This window comes from Patagioenas fasciata, chromosome 12 (genome assembly GCF_037038585.1).
Source record: "Patagioenas fasciata isolate bPatFas1 chromosome 12, bPatFas1.hap1, whole genome shotgun sequence".
NCBI classification, from domain to species: Eukaryota; Metazoa; Chordata; class Aves; order Columbiformes; family Columbidae; genus Patagioenas; species Patagioenas fasciata.
The window spans coordinates 26,098,859-26,119,473 of NC_092531.1; the positions used below are offsets into that span (position 1 = coordinate 26,098,859).

Below are 20,615 nucleotides of genomic sequence, written 5' to 3' on the forward strand. Positions count from 1 at the left end.
TTCAATCTCTGTTTCTAAGAAAGCCGATGTTAACAGTGTCATACAGTGAAATGAACATGGTTTTATCACGGTCGTCCTTTTGGCCATCTCGTGATCAGTAGGAAATTTTGGTCTCCAAGCTTCCGTGGTTTATTGTTTGTGGTTTTTAATATGTAGTGATTGCTAATATAGACTGTAGAAATGAATTAACATCTCAAGGTCTTTAAGGTCAATATCTGAGCTTGTTCTAAATTAGGTTTTAAAAAAATCAGTAGTACTTTCATTAGACCTCTCATCTTCAACAAAACATCCCTTGTAGCAGTAGGTGCAATATGAAATCAGGGTTGATTTCGATCGTGTTGAGTTTGTAGCAGTCCCTGGGGTAGAACTAGCTTGTTAACTTCTTGGGCAATATCAGCTACAATATTGTCTTAATGAGTCTGATCAATACCGTGTGAAAAGAGCTGCTGATAGACGGTCAGCAATGGAGGATGTAGAAGTAGCCGCAATAAATGATTTAGTAGAAATAGAAGGCTATGCTGATTTTTCAGTAAAATTTAAAGAAAGTTACATTTTAACACATATTCCAACTTTATCAGTATTGTCCCAAAAATAAGCAAGATTTTCAACTGGAATATGTACATTATGCCTTCCTACTTTACTATTTATATATATGCATATCTATCTTTGTGATCCTGCAATGCACTAGGAAACCTTCAGACACAATCAAAACAGTAAAGAAGACAAAGTATAGAATATTTTTCTGTGAGACTTAGCATGAGATGACCTTTGCAGCTCTATAGAAGTGTCGCTTGTTTTTTCTTTAGCCATTTCAGGCTGAAGTGCCTCAGCAACATACGCCATCAGAAGAACGTCATGGTGAATATCTGAATTCTGATTGCATAGCACGTTGTTCAGCATACTTTTATCTTAATTTTACTATCCATTGAAGGGGAACAATAGAACTGTATTTTTGTTTCTTTAACGCTGGCGTTTGGTAGTACGTGGTGTCAGGTTATACTCTGGGTGAGTTACAGGTCATTGCCAATGTGTCAGCAGGAGAGAGCAAGTGTTGCTGCATCTCAGAACCGCCCCGCAGTCGCTGTGTCCTGCCATAGGTTTCCCTCTGCACGACACAAGCCTTTAGAGCAAAGCCATACATTTCTTACTTGAAAACAGATTGGTTTAGTTAGAAGGTTCTCTGCCTTCTACTGCCATGACGTTTACAGCTGTCAATGCATCTGCATCTTCCTGTCTCATAAGAGGAAGGAGACTGCAATTCTCTCCCGTGAATCCTGTCCCTGGCCTGCAGCTCCGAAGAGCAGGATAATGCAGGTTCACGTCACTCTTTCTACAATGAATTTGCAGAATTAGATTTCATAAGATTCCATCTCGCTCTTTCCAGAACGTTCTTTATGTCTACTAGACACAGTATTCTTTGGAGAAATTCCCTGGGTGGTCCCGGTGTTAGAATACGTGGAAAAGCATTCCCTTTAATCTCTTCAGCCGCAGCCTGAGCGAAATGTCCTGTCTGCTCTCTGGGAGACCGGGCGCGGAAGAGCGGCGCAAGCAGCCGCCAGACGATGCGCTGTTGCCGTCGCGCCTCGTGCAGCGCTCTTGTGCACGTTCAGAGTGCACTGCAGCTCCGAGTGCGGATGCCAGTCAGTGGCACGGCGCTGTTTGACAGCTCGGGTAATCCCAGGCTAATCTAAATGCTGAGATCCAGTGAATTATTACATCCGGTAGATTCTGAATGCTGCTTTAAATGGATTTTTGTGGTAATTATGTTTTTTTAATGACCCCTGTTCCAGGAAGGAATGAAAAGCTTTCCATGAGTGCAGGCAGCATGGCAAATATTGAGGTGTATCTCGAGGCAGTCGAGAAAGCATCTGAGGCTGCTATTCGTATTTCTTTCTACTATTCGCTAGATTTCCACTGTGAAAGAGCATAGCAGGAGTCTCTGAAAAATGAAGTGGAAACATTATCTACTTTAAATACTGTTTCTACTAGTATGGGGTGGTTTTTGCTTGAAGAGCTATTCATAAATGCACTGTTGAAGTTTAGCTAGTGTCAGAGGAGAAGAGCGGAGCAGACAGGCGCACGCACTGCAAGTTCTGCACACCTCTTGGACAGATCAGCGCGCCTAACTACGTCAGGAAAGTTCCTTACTTGTTCAGATGTGTTCACTGTACTGACCAGTACTGAATAGCACGGACTCAACAAATATTTCCAGGTATAACAAATATGTGACTGAAGTCGAATTTTAATGTGAAACTAAATCAATTGATGATTTTAGGTATCACAAAAATAAGAGGCTTGATATTACCCAGACAACACTCAGCTCTCCTTTGAGTGCTGCAGTGCCAAGTGCTGGCTGGAGACTTCAGAGGAGAAAAAGAACTACGGTAGCAACTTTTTAATCAAAGTATTGATCTTTTCCTTTATTTCAGGAGCTGCTGAGAAAAGTTCCAAACATGGTGCAGAAGATAAAACACAGAATATAATTAGTGCTATGAAGGAAAGAATGAAAATTAGAGAGAAAAATAGACCTGAAGTGTTTGAAGTGATCCGGGAAATGTTTAATATTTCCAAAGAAGACTTTGTACAATATACAAAAGCAGCAAAACAAAGTGTTTTGGATGGAACATCCAAATGGTCAGCAAAAATTACCATCACAGGTACATTTTCTTCTGAAAATGTTTGCTTTGAGAGCTCTTTCTTTCCTGTCCCTTGGTTCGGGAATATGATTTATTATGATTAGAGCTGGAATCGTGTGTTCAGTTGCGTACTTGGTGTGTTTATAAATGGCTGAATTTATAGCGTGCTAACTGGAAGAGTTTGAGGTCACTGCTGTTGGCAGAACTGCTTTGCACAGCACTGCTCCAGGAACAAAGACAAGTGAGGGCTCTGTGCTGCCTCCTCTGCTGCTGCCAACACCTCCTGTGCTGGCGCTCAGCTTTTTGCCACCAATTGCAGGAGTTAAAGTTCACAGACGGGTTTTTAATGACTGTAGCGCTAAGAACGCCGCAGCTTGCAGTTCAGGCCCCGTTGGGTTGGAACTCATTATCCCTTCTTGTTGCCTGAGTGAGGGTGTGTTCTGCTTTAGTGATGCTGAGCCGGACAAACTGTGCACCCAGGACATACTCAGGATTGCGTCCAACTGCATTAGCCTGACTTCTCAGAAGGATTTCCAGGTCCTTCAGCTTTTGAGTTAAAGCCTCAGCACAAAACGCCTAAATAAAAGCTCAGCTGACTGCACAGGCCAACCTGACTTTGTGTGGTGTCGGAATAGAGACAAGGAGATATCAAACTGAATAACCAAAGAATTGAAAGGCAGTAATGTGAAGCATTAAAGGACTCTGGTCCTTTAGATTTCACATCAAAATTAACCTCGATTTCATTTTAATGTTATGAAAAATAATAAGCCCTCTTCTGATATTAGAAGTATATTAAATATTTTCTCTTTCTCTAGAATCTGCATTATTCCTGTTATGGGGGATAAGGACATAAACTTTAGGAAGTTATTTTTGGCTTTTACTAGGCAATTTTCCTAAAAATAAGTGAAAGAAAAGCTAAAATTAACAATAGTGTATACACAAGTAACATATTTTTCTCACTATTTAATGGCAACTTGCCTAAAAGGTATGTTTAAAACAGCTCCTGCTGGTTCACACCTCTACATATGGTAATTTTTCTGTAAGATCAAACACATGCGCACTGTTCAAAAACACAGGAGTGTCCTTTACTGCCCTTTCATTATGAACCATGTGAGGAGGGTACCCAGAGCAGAGAGATGGCGTTGTTTTAGCAAGACACGCAGAAAACCTGCACGTTTTCACGCCCTAGCTGGGTAAACATCACTACACTAGTGTTGCTACAAAACTCACATTGCTGGATGGCTTGGTTCTTCTCCTTCAGAAGTAAAACTCATACTGACTCGATTTCTGCAGAATTGTGACCTAATAAATAAATCATAGAATAATTTAGAAAGTGATATTGGAAGGGGTTTCTGCGGTACATTCAAATTTTCTGCTAAAAGCAGGGCTAATTTCCAGGTTAGCTGAGCTTTCCCAGGGCTTTGTCCAGGCTGGATCTGAACGTCTCCCAGGAGGGAGGCTCCGGGTCCTGCCTCCCGGACAGGCGGTTGCGGTTACCAGCCCCTCACACGGTAAAGCTGCTTCCCGCGTGTCCAGCTGGGATCCTCCTCCTGCAGGTTATTATTCCACTGCGTGCCTTTGGGAAGAGTCTGGCTTCTCGGGATCGTAGATGGCAGGAAAGGGGTGGCTGTCCTGCGGGCCGTGAGACAGCGCGGGAGGCTGAGCAGGGCAGCTGTTGAACCTGGGCACTGTCACTGAGCGCTGGGAGCACAGGCAGGCACGTCAGGGAAAGCACTCAATCCGTGTGCTGTCAGTTCCGCCTCGGAAGGATGCTCTGGGCTGCCTCGTATTCAGGCCAGCAGAATAATTAAGAGATCTGGAAGACATTTTCTAAGATGCCACTTAATTCTCCTGCAGAAATAGGAGGGGGACGCTTCCTTGCCTTCTAAACATTTCCCTTTGGATTTCAGTGCATAGGGAAGACAAAACATGTTCTGTTTGGTTCCTAAGAGCTGGTCTGTTCAGGAATGAGGTGTGTGAAACCGAAGTCGGCAGGTATTGCTGAGCCCACACCGGAGCTGATCTGCTGAGTAAGAGGGGCCGTTCTCGTGTGATCATTTCCTGAGCACGCCGAGGGGGCTCCGTTATCCACAATGACTGACGTTAGAGAGCGTTCACTAAGTGTTACTGCCGGGATGGTTTAAATAATCTGTGCAGAATACTAAAGCCAGGCTCTGCTATGCTGGGAGACACGGCAGGTGTGCTGGATGCAGCTCTCTGGGTTTGGGAGGCTGCTGTTTGACAGTTCTGCTTCCTCCTGAGATTTCCAGTTTTATGAATTATGATGGAGAATAAAATTGTGTGTATTTATATTTGCCATAAAATGCAAAACATTTACAATACACCCACAGTAACTGTCAGCCAGGCTCAGAAACACGTAAGCAGTTAATGATAAGTGATCTGAACTGTCGTCCCGTCTGTGACAGAACAGAAGGTATTCTGAAAATTCCCGTGGTTCGTCGCTCACACGGGAAAATCAAACGCCAAGGTCCTGACCATGCCCTTCGCGTTCGGTTTCATAGCTCACCGCGCAGACTTTTAAACTGTGATGATGTTTTACTTCAGAAACGTCATTTCGATTTTTGGAGAAATTTTGGGAATTGTTGTTTTTTTATCTAATTGGGGAGGAAATGTGGAAATTTTAGGGAATTCTTAGTCTCAAACCAAGTTATAGAACAGCCTTATATTACTTGCCACGCTGATTAAACCGAAGTTTGAGAAAAGTGTCTGAATTATGCATGGCAAGAGAAGTGTTTGCTTTGTACTCTGCGGTGACTCTGTAACGTGTTGCTCTGTTAAACCGTATTTCTAAGTGCTGCCGTCCAGAAGCTATTAGACAAGCCTTGTCTGCACGAAGCTTTGTGTCGGGACCCCTCGTCTGCAGGGCTTTGCTCCCCGTTGCTCGTTGCCGCCGCAGGCTGTGCGGGCTCAGGCGCGTTCTCTCCTGCCGTTGCAGTGCTCTGTGCTCAGGGGTTGCAGGCCAAGGACAAGACCGGCTCCAGCGACCCCTACGTCACTGTGCAAGTGGGCAAAACAAAGCGGAGAACAAAGACGATTTTTGGAAACTTGAATCCAGTGTGGGATGAAAAATTCTATTTGTAAGTATGGAAGATACTGTTGTTTCTTGCTTTCTAAATTTACATTTAGGTAATATAATGCTACCAAGTGAAATAATTACTTAATTTGAAAATATTTATTGTCTATACCATGCATATTAATAGCATTAATAAATTAGCAAGTTCTGAACGGGAGAGCATAGAAGTTTATTGTGACTGTATCATATGGTAGTCATACAGCTCATAATTATGCGTTTTGGGAGATCTATTGGTGATATCGATTTATTGCAATTTTGGGGGGAACCTCAGTAACAGTTTCCAGACCTTGATATGAAATACCAAATGTTTGACTTCTAGATGCGGTCTGATCTCAGATGCTGCCCATGCAAGTTAAACGTGGTTTTATCCAACATTACAGTTCTCCTGGGCGCAGCAGGGGAGCTCGATAGGAACTGGTGTGCTCAGGGCTCGGGGCTGGGCTGTTGGCAGTCTGTCCTTCCCAAGCCCGGCTGTTGTCCAGAAGGCTGATGTCCTGTCCCCGTGGGTTGGCCACGGCCTCTGAACAGGACATGGGGTGTCCTGTTGTCAGCGTACCGCGGTTCAACCCCGCCTGCAAAGCACATGGTTCAGCCTGTAATCCGTTGACTAAGGTTTGAATGCGTTTCATGCCAGTTCTAGTGCTGGCGGTGCTCCTAGAACCGCTTTCAGAAGGGCGCAGTACAGTGCAGGAAGCGGCGACTCGCAGGTACTGTTCCTTTGCTGGAAATATCGCCTTAGGACACAGCGCATTCCGGACTGAGAGCGTGGCCCATCTGATGACACCTGGTGACAGATGGGTCACGTTAGAACCTACAGAATGTGCCAGACCAAAGAGGGCTGGCAAAGGTGTTGCACAGGCCTGTCAGTAAAGCTTGTTTTCTACATCTTGGATATAGCCTGACTTTGCTGGTTGCCTACAGAATTTCACCAATATAGTCTATTTCATTGGAAAAGTGATTTTCTTTAAGCTATAGAAATCGTATTTCTTTAGAGTAGTGCGGCGGGGGGAATCTCTCCACCCGGGCTGACTGCTGAGAGTACCCAAAGTTGGGGTTGGTGTAAGAGCTTTGCTGCAGAATGCAAGGAAAGAATGCTGCTATGGGGAATGTGTTTCATTTTGGCAGACTGGGAAATTAGTCTCCATAGATTCTTTACCAGCTTCTTCGTTCATTCGTGTTTATTTCTTTACTGGAAGTCACGCAGTATCGGTTGGTTAGTATTTTAACACCGGGTGCAGATCTCTCAGATGAGGTGCTCAGTCAGGGCATTCCAGTGCACCCAATATTACATTTTCACGTGGCTACAATAATTAAGTGTATTGTTACAGTTTTTATTACTCTAGCCATTAGAATCAGCAGGAATGCCGTGGGGTTTATTTTACATCTCTGTGGCATTCTGTAAATGCAGAAGTAATGTGGTGTCACCAGATTGTTGATACATTATTAAAACTGTCTCTTCTATCCAGCACCTCTGGATTTACTGCAGCATTTCCAGCTTTCAGAAGCTCTGGTATCTTCATTTTCTGTGCGCTAAACCGCTCACGTCTCACCTTCCAGCGTCGCACCTTAGTGGACAATGTAACTAAGCCTATGAGGCTGGCTGGCTAGACGAGGAGCACAGAAAGCAGCGTGTGTTGTCTTTGCCTTGAATTCCCTGCGCTGGTTTTCCTGAAGGAGAAGTAGGGATCCCACCCAGCGCTTTCTGCAGAGCCACAGAGCTTCTGCACAGACTTCCCCAGTGACCGGGGCAAAACGTGTATCTCACTTTATAGAGCTGTTCCTGGAGTCTGGGTGAGCAAGGAGCGTCCTGCAGAGCCAGCTCTGTACATGCATTGGTGAATCTCCCTCAGCATCACGGCTACAGGGCAGGCCAGTACACGTTCACCCACCCTTCCGTTCTTGCATCACAAACCTATACACATCACAAACCTATGTATATCATGCGTAGGAACATTATGAACATATAGCAGAGCTGACTCAGTGCTGAAGATCTGCACACAGAGAGGAACATGTGAGTAAAGCCACTGGTTGTAACAGGTCTCACCATGTTTCGCTGATCTAAGGTTAAAGGAGAAAAAGATCTGGGAGAGACAAAGGAGGACATCATGGAAAAGTGCAGTCGTCCCAACGAGCTGAATAAATGTTCCTTAATCAGCTAAGTGTACATCAAAGGGAAATCGGTGTTGTCTCAGGAGAATAAAAACATGGTACTGGTACTTAAGTACCATTTAATGACCTTTTATATGCAGCATCTCCCTGGGAAGCAAAGCAGGAGCAAGATTTGTACGAACAGCACAGAAGTGATGGGTGATGCAGAAACCCCCTGGGTGATAATTCTGTTGGGTGCGCAGTCAGAGCAATTCTGGACTCCGGCAATGTTAATCAATAAGTTAGGGCTACATTTTGGGAAAATTACATGGTTTCTGGGTTTAGCCCAATTTCTCCATTCGTCTTCCAGTATTTTATGTATCCCAACCCACAAGCCTTTCGTTATATTTTTTCTCTCCCCTCTTTAGCTGAGGAGGGGGAACATCTGTCAGCCCACCACAGCTCACCCCACAATAGCACCGGGGAGTCCATTTGAGGGGGCAATTTATGAAAATCCCAGTTACGGGAGGAGGTTCGATAGGTGATTGCAGGGAAGCCAGTCCTAAGACGAAAGGAAACTGTGCTGGATTAATTTTGCTGATCGCAGAACAACGTGAGTTTTAACCGCTAGAGATGTCTGCAGCGGCAGAGCTCTGGAGCGCAGGCAGGCAGCAGCGTGTGCGTGATGCCGGGTGATGTCAGGGTGAGACGGAGTGGAAGCCGTGCGTGCCGTTTGTGGTGACTGATTGGCCTTGACAGTAATAATGCCATTTAAAGCACTTTATACTTCCAAAGCCCATTACCACCACTAATTAATTCTTAGAACCCCCCTGAGGGATGCCAGTTGGGAGATAAGTTATAGTATTACTGTTTTAATGCTGGGAACGCTGAGACAGATCACTGAACAGTGATAGTGCCTGCAATAGAATTCAAATAGGATCTCTTAATCTGGTGTCAAACTAAGACCTTGCTGAAGACAAAAATTTGCTGCTGCACTTTAAAGCTATATTTATTTAAAGATAATCAAAGATCCATAATATTTAAAATACTTTTGCAACATTCCCGAATGGGTATGAAGAAGCCCCAGTTAGTGCAGGTGCGACGTGGCCTGTGACCGCTGGCAGGGCGAAACGCTGACAGGCAGCGACCGGTCCTCACTGTGGCTTGTGAGAACAAACAGCAGGAGAGGGGTTCTCATCTCTGTGCAAATGTACGCCGGATGGTGCTGGGAGTAAGAACTTAGATCCACAGCGCACTCTGAAGATTTCAAGTGAACCCATCTCACTCTCTCGTACATCCAGTAGTGTCTGAAATCCGCTCAACTCATGAGAAGTTAATAAGCCACTTGAATTTGCAAGGAATTTGTTAGGATATGGCAGCCTGTCCCTCCTCCTCCTCGCCGGGGAATGCATGTCTTGGAGAAAAGTAATATATCTTTTAAGGAAAGCAGCTATTTATTTCCCTAGGTTTTTCTGGTTGCCGCGTTGCCTTGGTGTGGTGGTGGTTGTGCATACTTGCTGGGGTTTGTTTCAAAACTTCCAGCCACAAACTAGAAATATTCTTGAAGATTTTATCACTTTTTGCATTATAACGTTCTAAGCTATCATTTTGTGGTCTGCTGTGTGTACTACATAGCATTTCTAAATGAATAAACCTGATCTAATTGTATCTTTCCTAAGATATTTGCTAAGTAATAGCATCAAGAAGTACACATTGTAAATTAATTAATAATTTTAATGAGGAGTTTGTGACATTCCTGAACACAATCCATGTGTATATATAGCACAGTCAAGTTAATATCTTTACTTTCTCTCATAGATGGTAATTGCCGTTTTGCCCGTGGAGGTCAAGGGCGATGGATTAGACAGCAGTACGAATGCACGTAGCTTAGGTACCACTCACATTCTGTGCTTTATTATTATTTTACAGTGAATGCCATAACTCCACAGACAGAATAAAAGTAAGAGTATGGGATGAAGATGATGACATCAAATCTAGAGTAAAACAACATTTTAAAAAGGAATCAGATGACTTCCTTGGGCAAACAATCATTGAAGTAAGAACGCTGAGTGGAGAAATGGATGTCTGGTATAACTTAGGTATGATCCTCACTGGTTTTTTCAAACATATTTAGGTAGAAACTCAGCATCTGTAGATTTGGGCCTTCAAAATATATAGTTTTGGTACCAATATACAGCTTTTAAAATCTTAAATATTAGAGACTGGTTTCAAGATGAAAGACACTTTCTCGGTTTCGATCCAGAGTTACGTAATTACAGAGAGCAGACAGATGAGAGAAATATAAAAAGAAAATATTGATGCAAAAATTAAACTGTGTAAGAAACCAAAACATTTCAGATCAGTCCATTCACAGTACCAGTCTGTGGGAAATACATCTGCAAAGATACATAGAAAAATCTAGCAAATATTTTGCGGGTTGTCCACATGGATTTTGTCACATATTTATACAATTATTAATGTCACATTCTGGGCCCAATCATCTTTGTTTTCACTGCGCTACACTGTGGTTCTTGTGAACCTTGCGTGGGTGTTTGTTCGGCGCCTGTCGCGCGTGCTCCCCCGCGGAGTCACCCGCTGAAAGCAGCCCCGGGTGCCCCGGGTGCCCCGGGCGCCCGTTGTCCTGCGGCGCACGGCCTGCCTGAACAGCCCTTCCAAGACGCTCCTTGGCGAACCACGTGTTCTGGACTGGCCCTTCAAAGTTAATCTCCAATATTCGATAATAAAAATGTTATAGTAACATTTCTATCTAGGTTGCCTGCTTTGTGAAAACTTTGGGTGAATGACGAGACATAATTTTGTGAAACTGTAGGTCATTTGTTTCCTAATCAGCAGTCCTTGTTTCCCTGCCCGGTGTTTCATTTCCCAGCGACGTGTACAGGTGTGTCAGGGAACTATTTGATTCTTGTTGGTAATGAAAAAACAACCTTGCTTTATGGCCTGTTTATAGTGAGATTTTCTTAAAGGTAAGATAACTGGGTCGTTATGAATTCTGAATTTTATTCCGTCAAACCTTTAGTGACTTAAACTGATATAAAGCTGGGCTTGCATCAGCAGGGCATCACTCTAGAGCTGACGAAGGCTGGGAGGGCCCCCACACACCCGGGGTGAAAGGGGTGTGCTCAGCTCGCTCTCTGAAGTGCCTGCACACCAACGCGTGCAGCATGGGGAGCAAGCAGGAGTTGGAAACCTGTGTGAGGGCAGGGGATGATGACCTGGTGGCAGTTACGGAGGCAAGGTGGGACAGCAGGGGTGGCTGTGTCCTGGTCAGGACAGGCAGCCCAGCCAGGCGTGCCGGTGGAGTTGCTCTTTACCTGAGAGAGCAACCACAATGCATTGAGGAGGATTCAGCTTAGCTCTGTAATTGCAATAGTAGTTGGTAAAGTCTTCGTAACTAAAGTATCAATAATGAAAATTAGTACAGATATCAGGTAGAAGATTGAAATGATTTCTATTGAAAAGGGAAAAATGTTACGTAAAGCACTGGTTTGGATTTGGCAGATAAAATAAGACAGAATATTTACTTCATAGTTCGATATTCTGCTTCATGGCCTGAGCCGTATGTGAGGTACTTAACAATAAAGATGTTTTTCTTGACAGCAGGACCTTCTGGCTTTAAAAAACATTCTTGTAAGGTGGAATGATTTATGAAAGCTTTTCACATGACATATAGATGTTCTTGGTAGTTACTAATACATTATTTTTCTGCTCTTCAGAAAAGCGGACAGATAAATCAGCAGTCTCTGGTGCCATTAGATTGAAAATCAATGTTGAAATAGAAGGAGAGGAGAAAGTTGCTTCCTACCATGTGCAGTACACCTGTCTACACGAGGTACGTTGAAGAAAGCGTACTATACAGAAACCACTGCTCCGTTGTTGCATTGATAAGGAAAAACAGCTACAAAACGTGAGAACTGTTAAACAAATAAGTGCTGCTACACCTCAGGACAAGGTTATTTCAGATATCCCCCGGCGTGTTGCTGATGGCGTGTCGGGGACAGAGTCCAGGCAGAGCTGTGACACCAACAGGTCATCTGCCGGGGGGCTGAGAAGAGAGGAGACGGAGTCAGCTGAGTTCTCCCTATACCATACTTTATATCAGCATTTTAATGCTCCATACATGCTTGCTAGCATCAAAAAGATACAACCATTTCTGTATATTACAGAAATATAGCTATTAATTGTAAAGGGCTTATTTCCTGCTACATTAATTAATATTTTGGAGAGAGTGAGAAAAAGCAGGAAAGTCACAGGCAATATACAATTTGGTTCTCCTATCCTCTGAATTTCTTTTGTCAACATTGAAAAAGAAGATCATTGATAAACCCGTGTGTCTTTGTGTTTACCAAATGATGATTAGTTCATGCCAGTCTGCAGATATCGATGGCTATTATATAGTATATACTTTCAGAGTGCCGCTTAAAAAGCTGAAAATTCTTATTTTAAACATTTCTTCCATTCAGAATCTATTCCACTACTTGACGGAAGTTAAATCGAATGGCACTGTGAAGATCCCGGAAGTGAGAGGTGACGAAGCCTGGAAGGTGTACTTCGATGACGCCGCACAAGAAATTGTAGATGAATTTGCAATGCGCTATGGAATTGAAGATATTTATCAAGCTATGACGTAAGTATTATCGTCTCTGGTTTTCTGCTCTGCTGTCAACAACATGTTTGAGAGAAGCAGTGAGTCCCAAGCCTTCATGCATTCGTTCGCCATTTCACTCCCGTTCCTGATTTAAAATTCTTGTTATCGTTTTTGCCCATCTGATTCTGATTCAAGTGCCTCTGTGTGCAATGAAATGAAGATATAAGCATTTTATAAGCTGTTCCTGATATTACCTCTAATGCATTTCCTAATCATTATGATACCTATGTGTGACAATGTTCAGAAAGACTTCTGCTGTTCCAGATGGGATTAGGATCGTAGAACAGGGTTTCACAAGCTTTTATTGTGAAGCAGGGTTTCACAAGAATATATATATATATATTTGTATACATTGTTTCACAGATTCATCTGCAGACACGTGTCTCAGAGCATTCAGACTTTGGGGACAATAATGAAGACACTGGATCTGTCATGGGGAATTTTCTTTAGGACTGTTACCTGTTGTTTTTATTTGTGTTTCTGAGATCACCTTTTTCTCCTGGAACAACTTTAATGGCTGGGAAAAGATGTACAGCCTCTTGGTTTGGAAAATAGAATAATCAGATTCTATTTGGTAATGATGTGCTCCCACTAAAAGAAAAGCAATTTTCTACCACACAACAGAGAGAGAATTTGAATGTAATCACTTGGCCCAAAGGAATATTGTGTAAGCATTTTATGCTCGAGAATCTGGTTGCAGAATATTTCTATTGCATGTCTCATGATAACATTGTAAATTAAAATGTTTGCATTTGTAAATGCAAAACTGACTGTGCTTTAATAGCCCACAGCTCAGACCCCAGAGAGCATCCCCGTGCTTCTTGTGCACCGTATCAGGCTCAAGTGAGTTTTAGGGTGCTGCTAATGAGATGCTCTTTTCCTCTGAGTGTAATTTTTTAAATTCATATTTGTTTTCAGTTTAAAACTTAAATATTATAGAACGTTTCAGTGTCACTTAATGATAGGCAGTCTTGACACTTTTAGGTATGGACAGACAGTATATGCTGGCATAGGAACATATGCTCTTCTGTATTTCTGAACACAACATAAATCTAATTAAGCCTCCCTAAAGTACCAATTCTAGAACAATTTGGCATCCTGTTCTGCTATGGTAATGAACACCATCATTGTCTATCATTGCAGGTTCATGCTGGTTGGTCTGTCAGCGAGGATCCTCTCAGTGAACTCAGATATCTGTTTCTGGCTCTCAAATTAATACCTATTTATATTTATTTCTTTAGAGCACAGAAATAAAATTTCAAAAGGACAGGCTTGATTTTCCAAATACGCCGAGTCTGCCTATCAACCACAATTGTGGCAGCTCAGCAAAGATAAACAAGAATTTAGATAATTGTATTGTTTCTGTGCCTGACTGCTTAATGGAAAATCAGTCCAATAGGTGACCAACTAAAAGTCCTTAAAACATGGAGTTCATGCTCTTTTCTTCTCTCAATCAGCATCAGCAAAGAAATTCTGCATTCGATGCTATTCAAAACTTGTCATGTATGCATCAGTGTTTGTTTCTAGATCAGCAGGAGGTTACCTGTGCGCCACCACAGCCTTACTGGAGTGTGGATATCACCCCAAAAGATGGCAGATAGGTGGTTATTTACCTGCCCTAATTGTCCCCCATGAGACCTTTTTCATTAAACTTAGAACAAATGTGATTGCACCTGCTGTTGGAGACCAAGTCAGTTCTTCCCTAAAGGATGCCCACTTAGAACTCTTACTCTCAGGATATCCATTCCAACTGCCCAGTTCCTATGCAAGGAAATCTGCTTTTAAGTTGCCAGATGTTGAATTCACATGAATAGAAATTCAGCCATTGACCCCAAACCAAAATGCAAAAAGTCTGCTTGTGTTGCAGTACCTGCGGCTCTTGGAAAGGTCTTACCTGTATAGATTCCACAATCCACTCTTCTTTCCTGTAATTACTATATTTGTCCACAAAATGTCTGCATTGGAAAAAGAAATGAAAGACAACTATAGCAATTCTTATATGGGTCAGAAGAGGCTTTTTTTGTGAAGGATAGCAGCCAAATAAATACTTAGCTACACAAATGGTGTGCAGGTACTTCCAGAAGCCAAAGCACTTATCTGTGAGAGAATAGGAAAGAAAAGAGGTATGACAGAGAACAGATTAGCGAAAGCAGAACAGCCCACTGATCCAGCTGGCCTTTGTTTTAATGACTGCAGCGATGGACGGTGGTTTACGCTATAAATTCAGTGTCTTGAGGAATCTGTCAAGGAAGTTTCTTCACCTTAGTTATCCTGAAGCGGAGCCTCAGGAACAGAATCATACGGGAAGCTTATTTAACTATATATATTAAGCAACCTCTAGACCACCAAGAAAAAATAATCATCTTCCTCTCATTCATCTTTCAACATAATCTATTTCTCTTTAGAAGGCGAAAGGCGGAGCATGTAGTGAAACAGTGTTAGACTAGACACTGAAATTACATGTGAGGTCAGCATCCTGAATTTACTGCGTAGTGGAGTCAAGTGCAATAAAAGCTCTGTTAAGATCTTGGCCTCTTACTGGCACCGCAGGTAGAAGCTAATGCTTCCAAGTCAGCGCCAGAGTTCTCATTGCAGCAGGTGAATGGGTATTAACTATGCCGGCTTGTTCTCTTGCTACTCTTCCATTAATGTGCATTGCAAAAGGCACACAAACCACTTATTGAAGTAGTTCTCATTGGTAGCATTTGCTTCCTGAGCACAGCACATTAGTTGGTGGTCTGTCTTTGCTGAGTCAGCTGGCACAAGGTTGGAACAGTCACCGCCCTTGGTTGTTGGTCGGGAAATTGTGCAGTAAGAAAGGTGCAGCAAGCAGACCTGGTTTTAGACGCGTGACTCAGGCTTAAACAACGGGGGATACACTAAAGTGTGTGAGACTAGCAAGGGTTGCTGCGACATCCTGTGCTTGTTAGGAACTGTTAATAACTCATGGTATTGGCTGCTGTCTTCAGAGACCTACAAAAACAGTGACGAAGTGTCATCTTTACCTATCGGAGCAGTCAGAGGAAGCCAGGTGGCTTGCAGATTGCTTACCAGGGTTATCAGGACCCATACTGCATGTGATAAACTTCACAGGTTCTGTGAACTTTGCAGATTTTGAATGGAGAGAAGCAGAAGTCCACATAACTTGTCACTTGTCGCAGATGTCTGGATTTTCCTCGTATGTATCTGCACAATTGTCCACGAGGTAGCTTGGAAGTTACATTATTGGAACTGAAAGAAATGGTGTGAGGAAAGATCAGAATTCTCACCATCTTCAACAAGCGTCTGTTTGAATTGTAGGCACTTCTCCTGTCTGTCTTCTAAATACATGTGCCCTGGCGTTCCAGCAGTTATGAGCACGTTGTTGGCCAATATAAATGCTTTCTATGCTCATACTACAGCAGCAACTAACGTATCTGCCTCAGATCGATTTGCTGCCACCAACTTTGGGGTGAGTAGACTTTCTTTTTAATAGAATTCTGCACGGTTTTGTCCAGTGAACTGTGGAATATGTTCTAACGTGAAGACTGGTGATTAGAATCTCTCATTAGTATTACCTGAGAATGGCACAACTCAGCTGGGTATCACACAGCAAAATATTTTCACTGCAACTTTGCCTGTTGGGATAACAAGTTCATCTCCACAGGTGAAGGGAAAACAATAACTACATAATAGTACTTAGCTTGTTCTTACAAAATCTCCGTTTCAAAGTATAGTTTTCAGTCACGCTTTTACACCAAATTCTGCTGTAAATGAACATCGTTTTGTACACATTAAAGGGAGGGGGAAGTGCTTTCTCCAAGAGTGGAAGCAACTACAGGGCAAAGATAAAAATGTAACAAGCTTGTCTGTTTTAATAAAGCTTGCTAACATAACTGAAGACTTTGGACTTCACACTGAATGGATGCTGTTAGGCCACTTTTGGTCAGAGACAGCAGGCAATGTTTTTCACTTTCTAGATACTGTGAGTTATTTAACAATGCATCAGTCATTGAGAAAGGAGAACCGTGCGCAGGGCAGCCCATGTCACCTCGCTGGTCACAGCTGCACGGTGTTGGTGCAGACCACGTAGATCACAGCATAGAACAGCAAGGGGAAATAAAGTGATAAAAGATACATTGCCTGGCCTTGAAAAACAGATAGCTCAAACCAGCACTTTTACGTGAAGCAATGGAAAGCAATCTATTTTTCAAATAAATTAAGAATGCAGAGCAGCTTTCTAAAACCCCACCAGTGACAGGAACCTGCAAATTCTAATGCAACATGTGCTTGTTTTCTTTTCGCAGAGGGAAAAGTTCATAAAACTGCTGGATCAGTTGCACAATTCTCTGAGGATTGATTTGTCTAAATACAGGGTATGTGCACCGCGTTCTGTCTGGGGGACAACCCCAATGGGTTGTTGTGTAAATATCCCTGGGGGCTCTATCTGCTGAATCCCTCTTGTGGCATAGAAGCTGAAAATATAGGGTGCCAACAAGACACCCCAAATCCTTTGGAACAAAAACTTACAGATTTTAAGCAGTTTAACAACAATATTTTTCCAATTTGAGAAAAAAAAAAAAAAGTGATTCTTTTCTGTCCAAAGGTGAGAATGGGTCAGGGAATGAAATGAGCAGACATTCAAGAGGGAGTAGGATCCAACAACTTTGATTAAATTAACCCCTAACTTCGTTAATTCATCTGGGAATTACCTTTACTGACTCAGGTAGTGCACATTTCAGTTACTGCAGTATTTATTCTGAGAGACCGACATCTTTCCTGTGGCTTCCACACTAAGATCCTAGGAGCGTTTCTACGCCATAGGAGTGCAGGTTTCGCCCCTGCCTCGGGAAGCTCTTTCCTTTCAGGAAGGCAGCGTGCGCCGGGTTCCTGCCGCTGGGGCATCTTGGGCTGATGTTCCTTTAGGATGAGGCCGTTCAGCACTTCCTGTCGCTCTTCCTGCTGGCACAGAGATCAGAGCAGATTTTTATATACAATTCTGCAGTTAAGCTTGTTAATGCATTTATGCCTACAAGTGATTATGTACCAGGGATGACCCATCCATGATTTTTGTTAGCAACATTTTCAAGTCTTTTTTGTAGTATTTTTTACTCCATTAATGTTTTGGAAATATCACAATGTTTTTAGTCATTCATATTACAAACACAGGCGTGTTATCAGAAGTATTCCTATTCCTCTTCAAGTGGTACTCATCACTAACTTCAGGTTCACCATTTCTAATCCTTCCAAGCAGCAGCTCAGATTTCCTAGGGGCTTTTCCCGGCGTCCAGGTTCCCACCGGTAACTCAGCCGTTGTCATTCCTGTCCCCATTCACCAGGATAATTTTCCTGCCAGCAATTCCGAAAGACTCCAGGATCTGAAGTCAACCGTGGACCTGCTTACCAGCATCACTTTCTTTCGAATGAAGGTATCGTCCTTTATTAACACCCTGACTCTAAAATAATGCTGTTGCCTTTTATTTTCCAGGAAAATCATACTCTGGTTAACACCACTAACTCCTTCAGTTTTAAATCAAATACCTCAGTGTACTGACGATCATTGAACTCATTCATACTTTGTATTATCAGTTTGGTAAAGCCATTAGCTATGATAAATAATTAATTTTTCCTTTTTTTAGCAATTACTTTACATCTCCTGAAGGAAACAACAGAAATTACCTTTTAGATCAGTGTAAAGTTAAGTCACAGGAAGCTAACTCAGTTGAACTCCTCAGGAACACGTAGAATAATGTTTTCCTACTAGTATCATAACACAGTTAAACAGCAAAATACATCTGATAACTGCACTTGCCTTAGGTGCTCCAGATTTTGATATTTAGGTGGTCAAGTTCTGAAAAGTTTTTAGAATAGAATGGTACACATAGTTATTACTGAATGAAAACGCAGAAAAACAACATTTGTTGCAATAGCATGTGATTGCACTGCGACAGGCACTGCATAAAGAGAATTAAACTAATCCATTAAGTTGGAGTTCTACTAAGTTGGAGTTCAAATTTAAAAATGAAGAGCTACTTGGCTGATTTTCAGAGGAAAGTGCATGATTATATGTCTAAATAGTTCCTAAATAATGGAAAATGTAAAGATGTAAACCCTGGGCACATCTGCCTTTTTCATTATATTAATAGTTTCAGTCGAATAAAACTTAGTGATACAATCTACTTGCTTAAGTGTATGTTTTATTGCATCTTTAAGCTAAGACCACATTTGGTTATCACAATTTTAAACATCTATATCATTGCTATATTTCTAAACTTTTCATCCTGTATTACAGAACTAGGCTAATTGCAACACTTAGGTTTCTCGTGTTAAATCAGTTCTGCCGTGGTACTGTTCGTGCAATCTGTTCTCAGGTGCTCGAGCTGCAGAGCCCGCCTCGAGCCAGCGCCGTGGTGAAGGACTGCGTGCGAGCCTGCCTGGACGCAACCTACAGGTACATCTTCGACAACTGCTGTGACCTCTACTCCCAGCTGGTGGATCAGGTAAGACCAGTCTGGACTTGTTTCGTGCCATATTGCTCATGCGTTATTCTTAGTTTAGTGTAAGTAAATACAAAGCATCTCAATGTCCCTTCTTACCAAGGTTATTTTCATGTTGTTTGTGAGAGAAGGAGCAATGTACCATAAACCCACAGATGCCTATGAACTCTAATATGTTTGACAATATGAGTTTCAAAATGAACGTGTTAACTCCTAACTTAGTCATCACATTGGACACGACTAAAATTTTCCAGTGGCTTTAGTGAAGATGACGATAGATTACTACTGTTTATTTAAGATCCGTAATGAGGAGCCAAAAGATCCAAAAGTGGGGGTTCCTGCGCGTTATATGTGCTGTCTCTGTGTAACTTGTGTTAATCACCTCCTGCATTTGCTTTTGTCTTCAACCTAGAATTTTCAGAGATGCCTGCCCCAGTATTTCTAGAAAATACGTTTAATATCTGATGATGTGCAGTTGTCTGATGTGAGGTGAAAACAGAACAATGAATGATGAAATTGAGGTTGCTCAAGCTGGAGTTTTGGGAAATTTATCACTATAACAAGAGCAACAAGTAAATCACAAAATACGCTCAGCAGTCCTCACTTCATCTTTTTATTAGTCTCTACCTTCATGTTCAAGAGACAACCGCTGTTATAAAGCAAATATCTTGCAGCAAAACAATACCCCGGGGAACAGCAATATTTCCTGGGGTAAAGTACGGTAAATGTGTGCAGAAAATGTCATACGATAATTTCATACCAGAATACAAAGAACAGCTGATGACAAAAAAACCCGAAACAAATGGGTGCTACAGATAGTAAAACATGACGTCTTGACAGCCTTACAGACACATACATTAGCGTCCTCGTTATCTGAGACACAGCTCTCTGATGAGTAACTGCCTGATTCCTTATGCAGCAGACGTAGTGTTTTCTGGTTTTAATTATCACTGATCCGAGTGCAGAGGCGGCCGCCTTGGGTTGAGAAAAAGCAGTGCCTTGAGCGAGTAGTTTGGGGAGCGCTTGATAACTTTCTGACTCCTTTTACAAATATGTCACCGTTTCTGTTTTCTTAAGAAAACAACAACAAAACAGAGAAGTCTTGGCTGTGCTCACAATGACTGAAGTCCCCTCAATATTCTTCTTGCAATCTTCTCCACTGAGTGAAACCAATAAAGTGCAGATCAAATTCTTCCTGTTTTTGAAAAGCTCAATACAGATTGATCAGTGCAAATCATTTTGTGACTGATAGTGCCAGCACACTGGAACAAAACACGGGGATACTCTGTATTTGACACCTGCTCAGAGGGATAGTATTGAAGTTGTAGCTGATTTTGGAGACCTTTTCTTGTGTCTGTCGCTCAGTTCTGGGTGTTGTCTCAGTGGAGCGCGGTGCAGGAGACCAGGAGCTGGCAATAACCAACTCGTTCTGGAGCCAGATGTTACACAGCTGTAGCCGCACAGTATTTCTCTTTGCTCGGAGGTATCACACCTCGGGTCAGGTCGATAATGTGTTACTGACATTAGCTTTTGGGAATCCGAGTTTCTGTGCTAACACGGCGCTGCAGGCCGGTGTGTGGATGGACCTGTGCTTGGAGAGCTGGCTCAGTTTTGCTGTGCTCCTCTGAGTCCCTGGTCACCTTTCCATTTGGGGT

General features: G+C 42.5%; 1 protein-coding gene across 6 annotated transcripts in view; it reads left to right on the plus strand.

The window, feature by feature from the left end:
- Window positions 1–20,615, plus strand: part of UNC13C (unc-13 homolog C) — a 101,675-nt gene that overhangs the window by 49,690 nt on the left and 31,370 nt on the right. For all 6 annotated transcript variants that reach the window (XR_011741148.1, XM_071814127.1, XM_071814128.1 and 3 more), the window contains 9 exons: window positions 2,430–2,657; window positions 5,593–5,734; window positions 9,748–9,917; window positions 11,553–11,668; window positions 12,300–12,463; window positions 15,785–15,935; window positions 16,771–16,839; window positions 17,803–17,892; window positions 18,835–18,963. Coding sequence is in view for 5 of the 6 variants with exons in the window: in XM_071814127.1 (XP_071670228.1) it covers window positions 2,430–2,657; window positions 5,593–5,734; window positions 9,748–9,917; window positions 11,553–11,668; window positions 12,300–12,463; window positions 15,785–15,935; window positions 16,771–16,839; window positions 17,803–17,892; window positions 18,835–18,963 (1,259 nt within the window). In the remaining variant the exon portion in view is untranslated. The remainder of the gene's footprint in view (window positions 1–2,429; window positions 2,658–5,592; window positions 5,735–9,747; window positions 9,918–11,552; window positions 11,669–12,299; window positions 12,464–15,784; window positions 15,936–16,770; window positions 16,840–17,802; window positions 17,893–18,834; window positions 18,964–20,615) is intronic.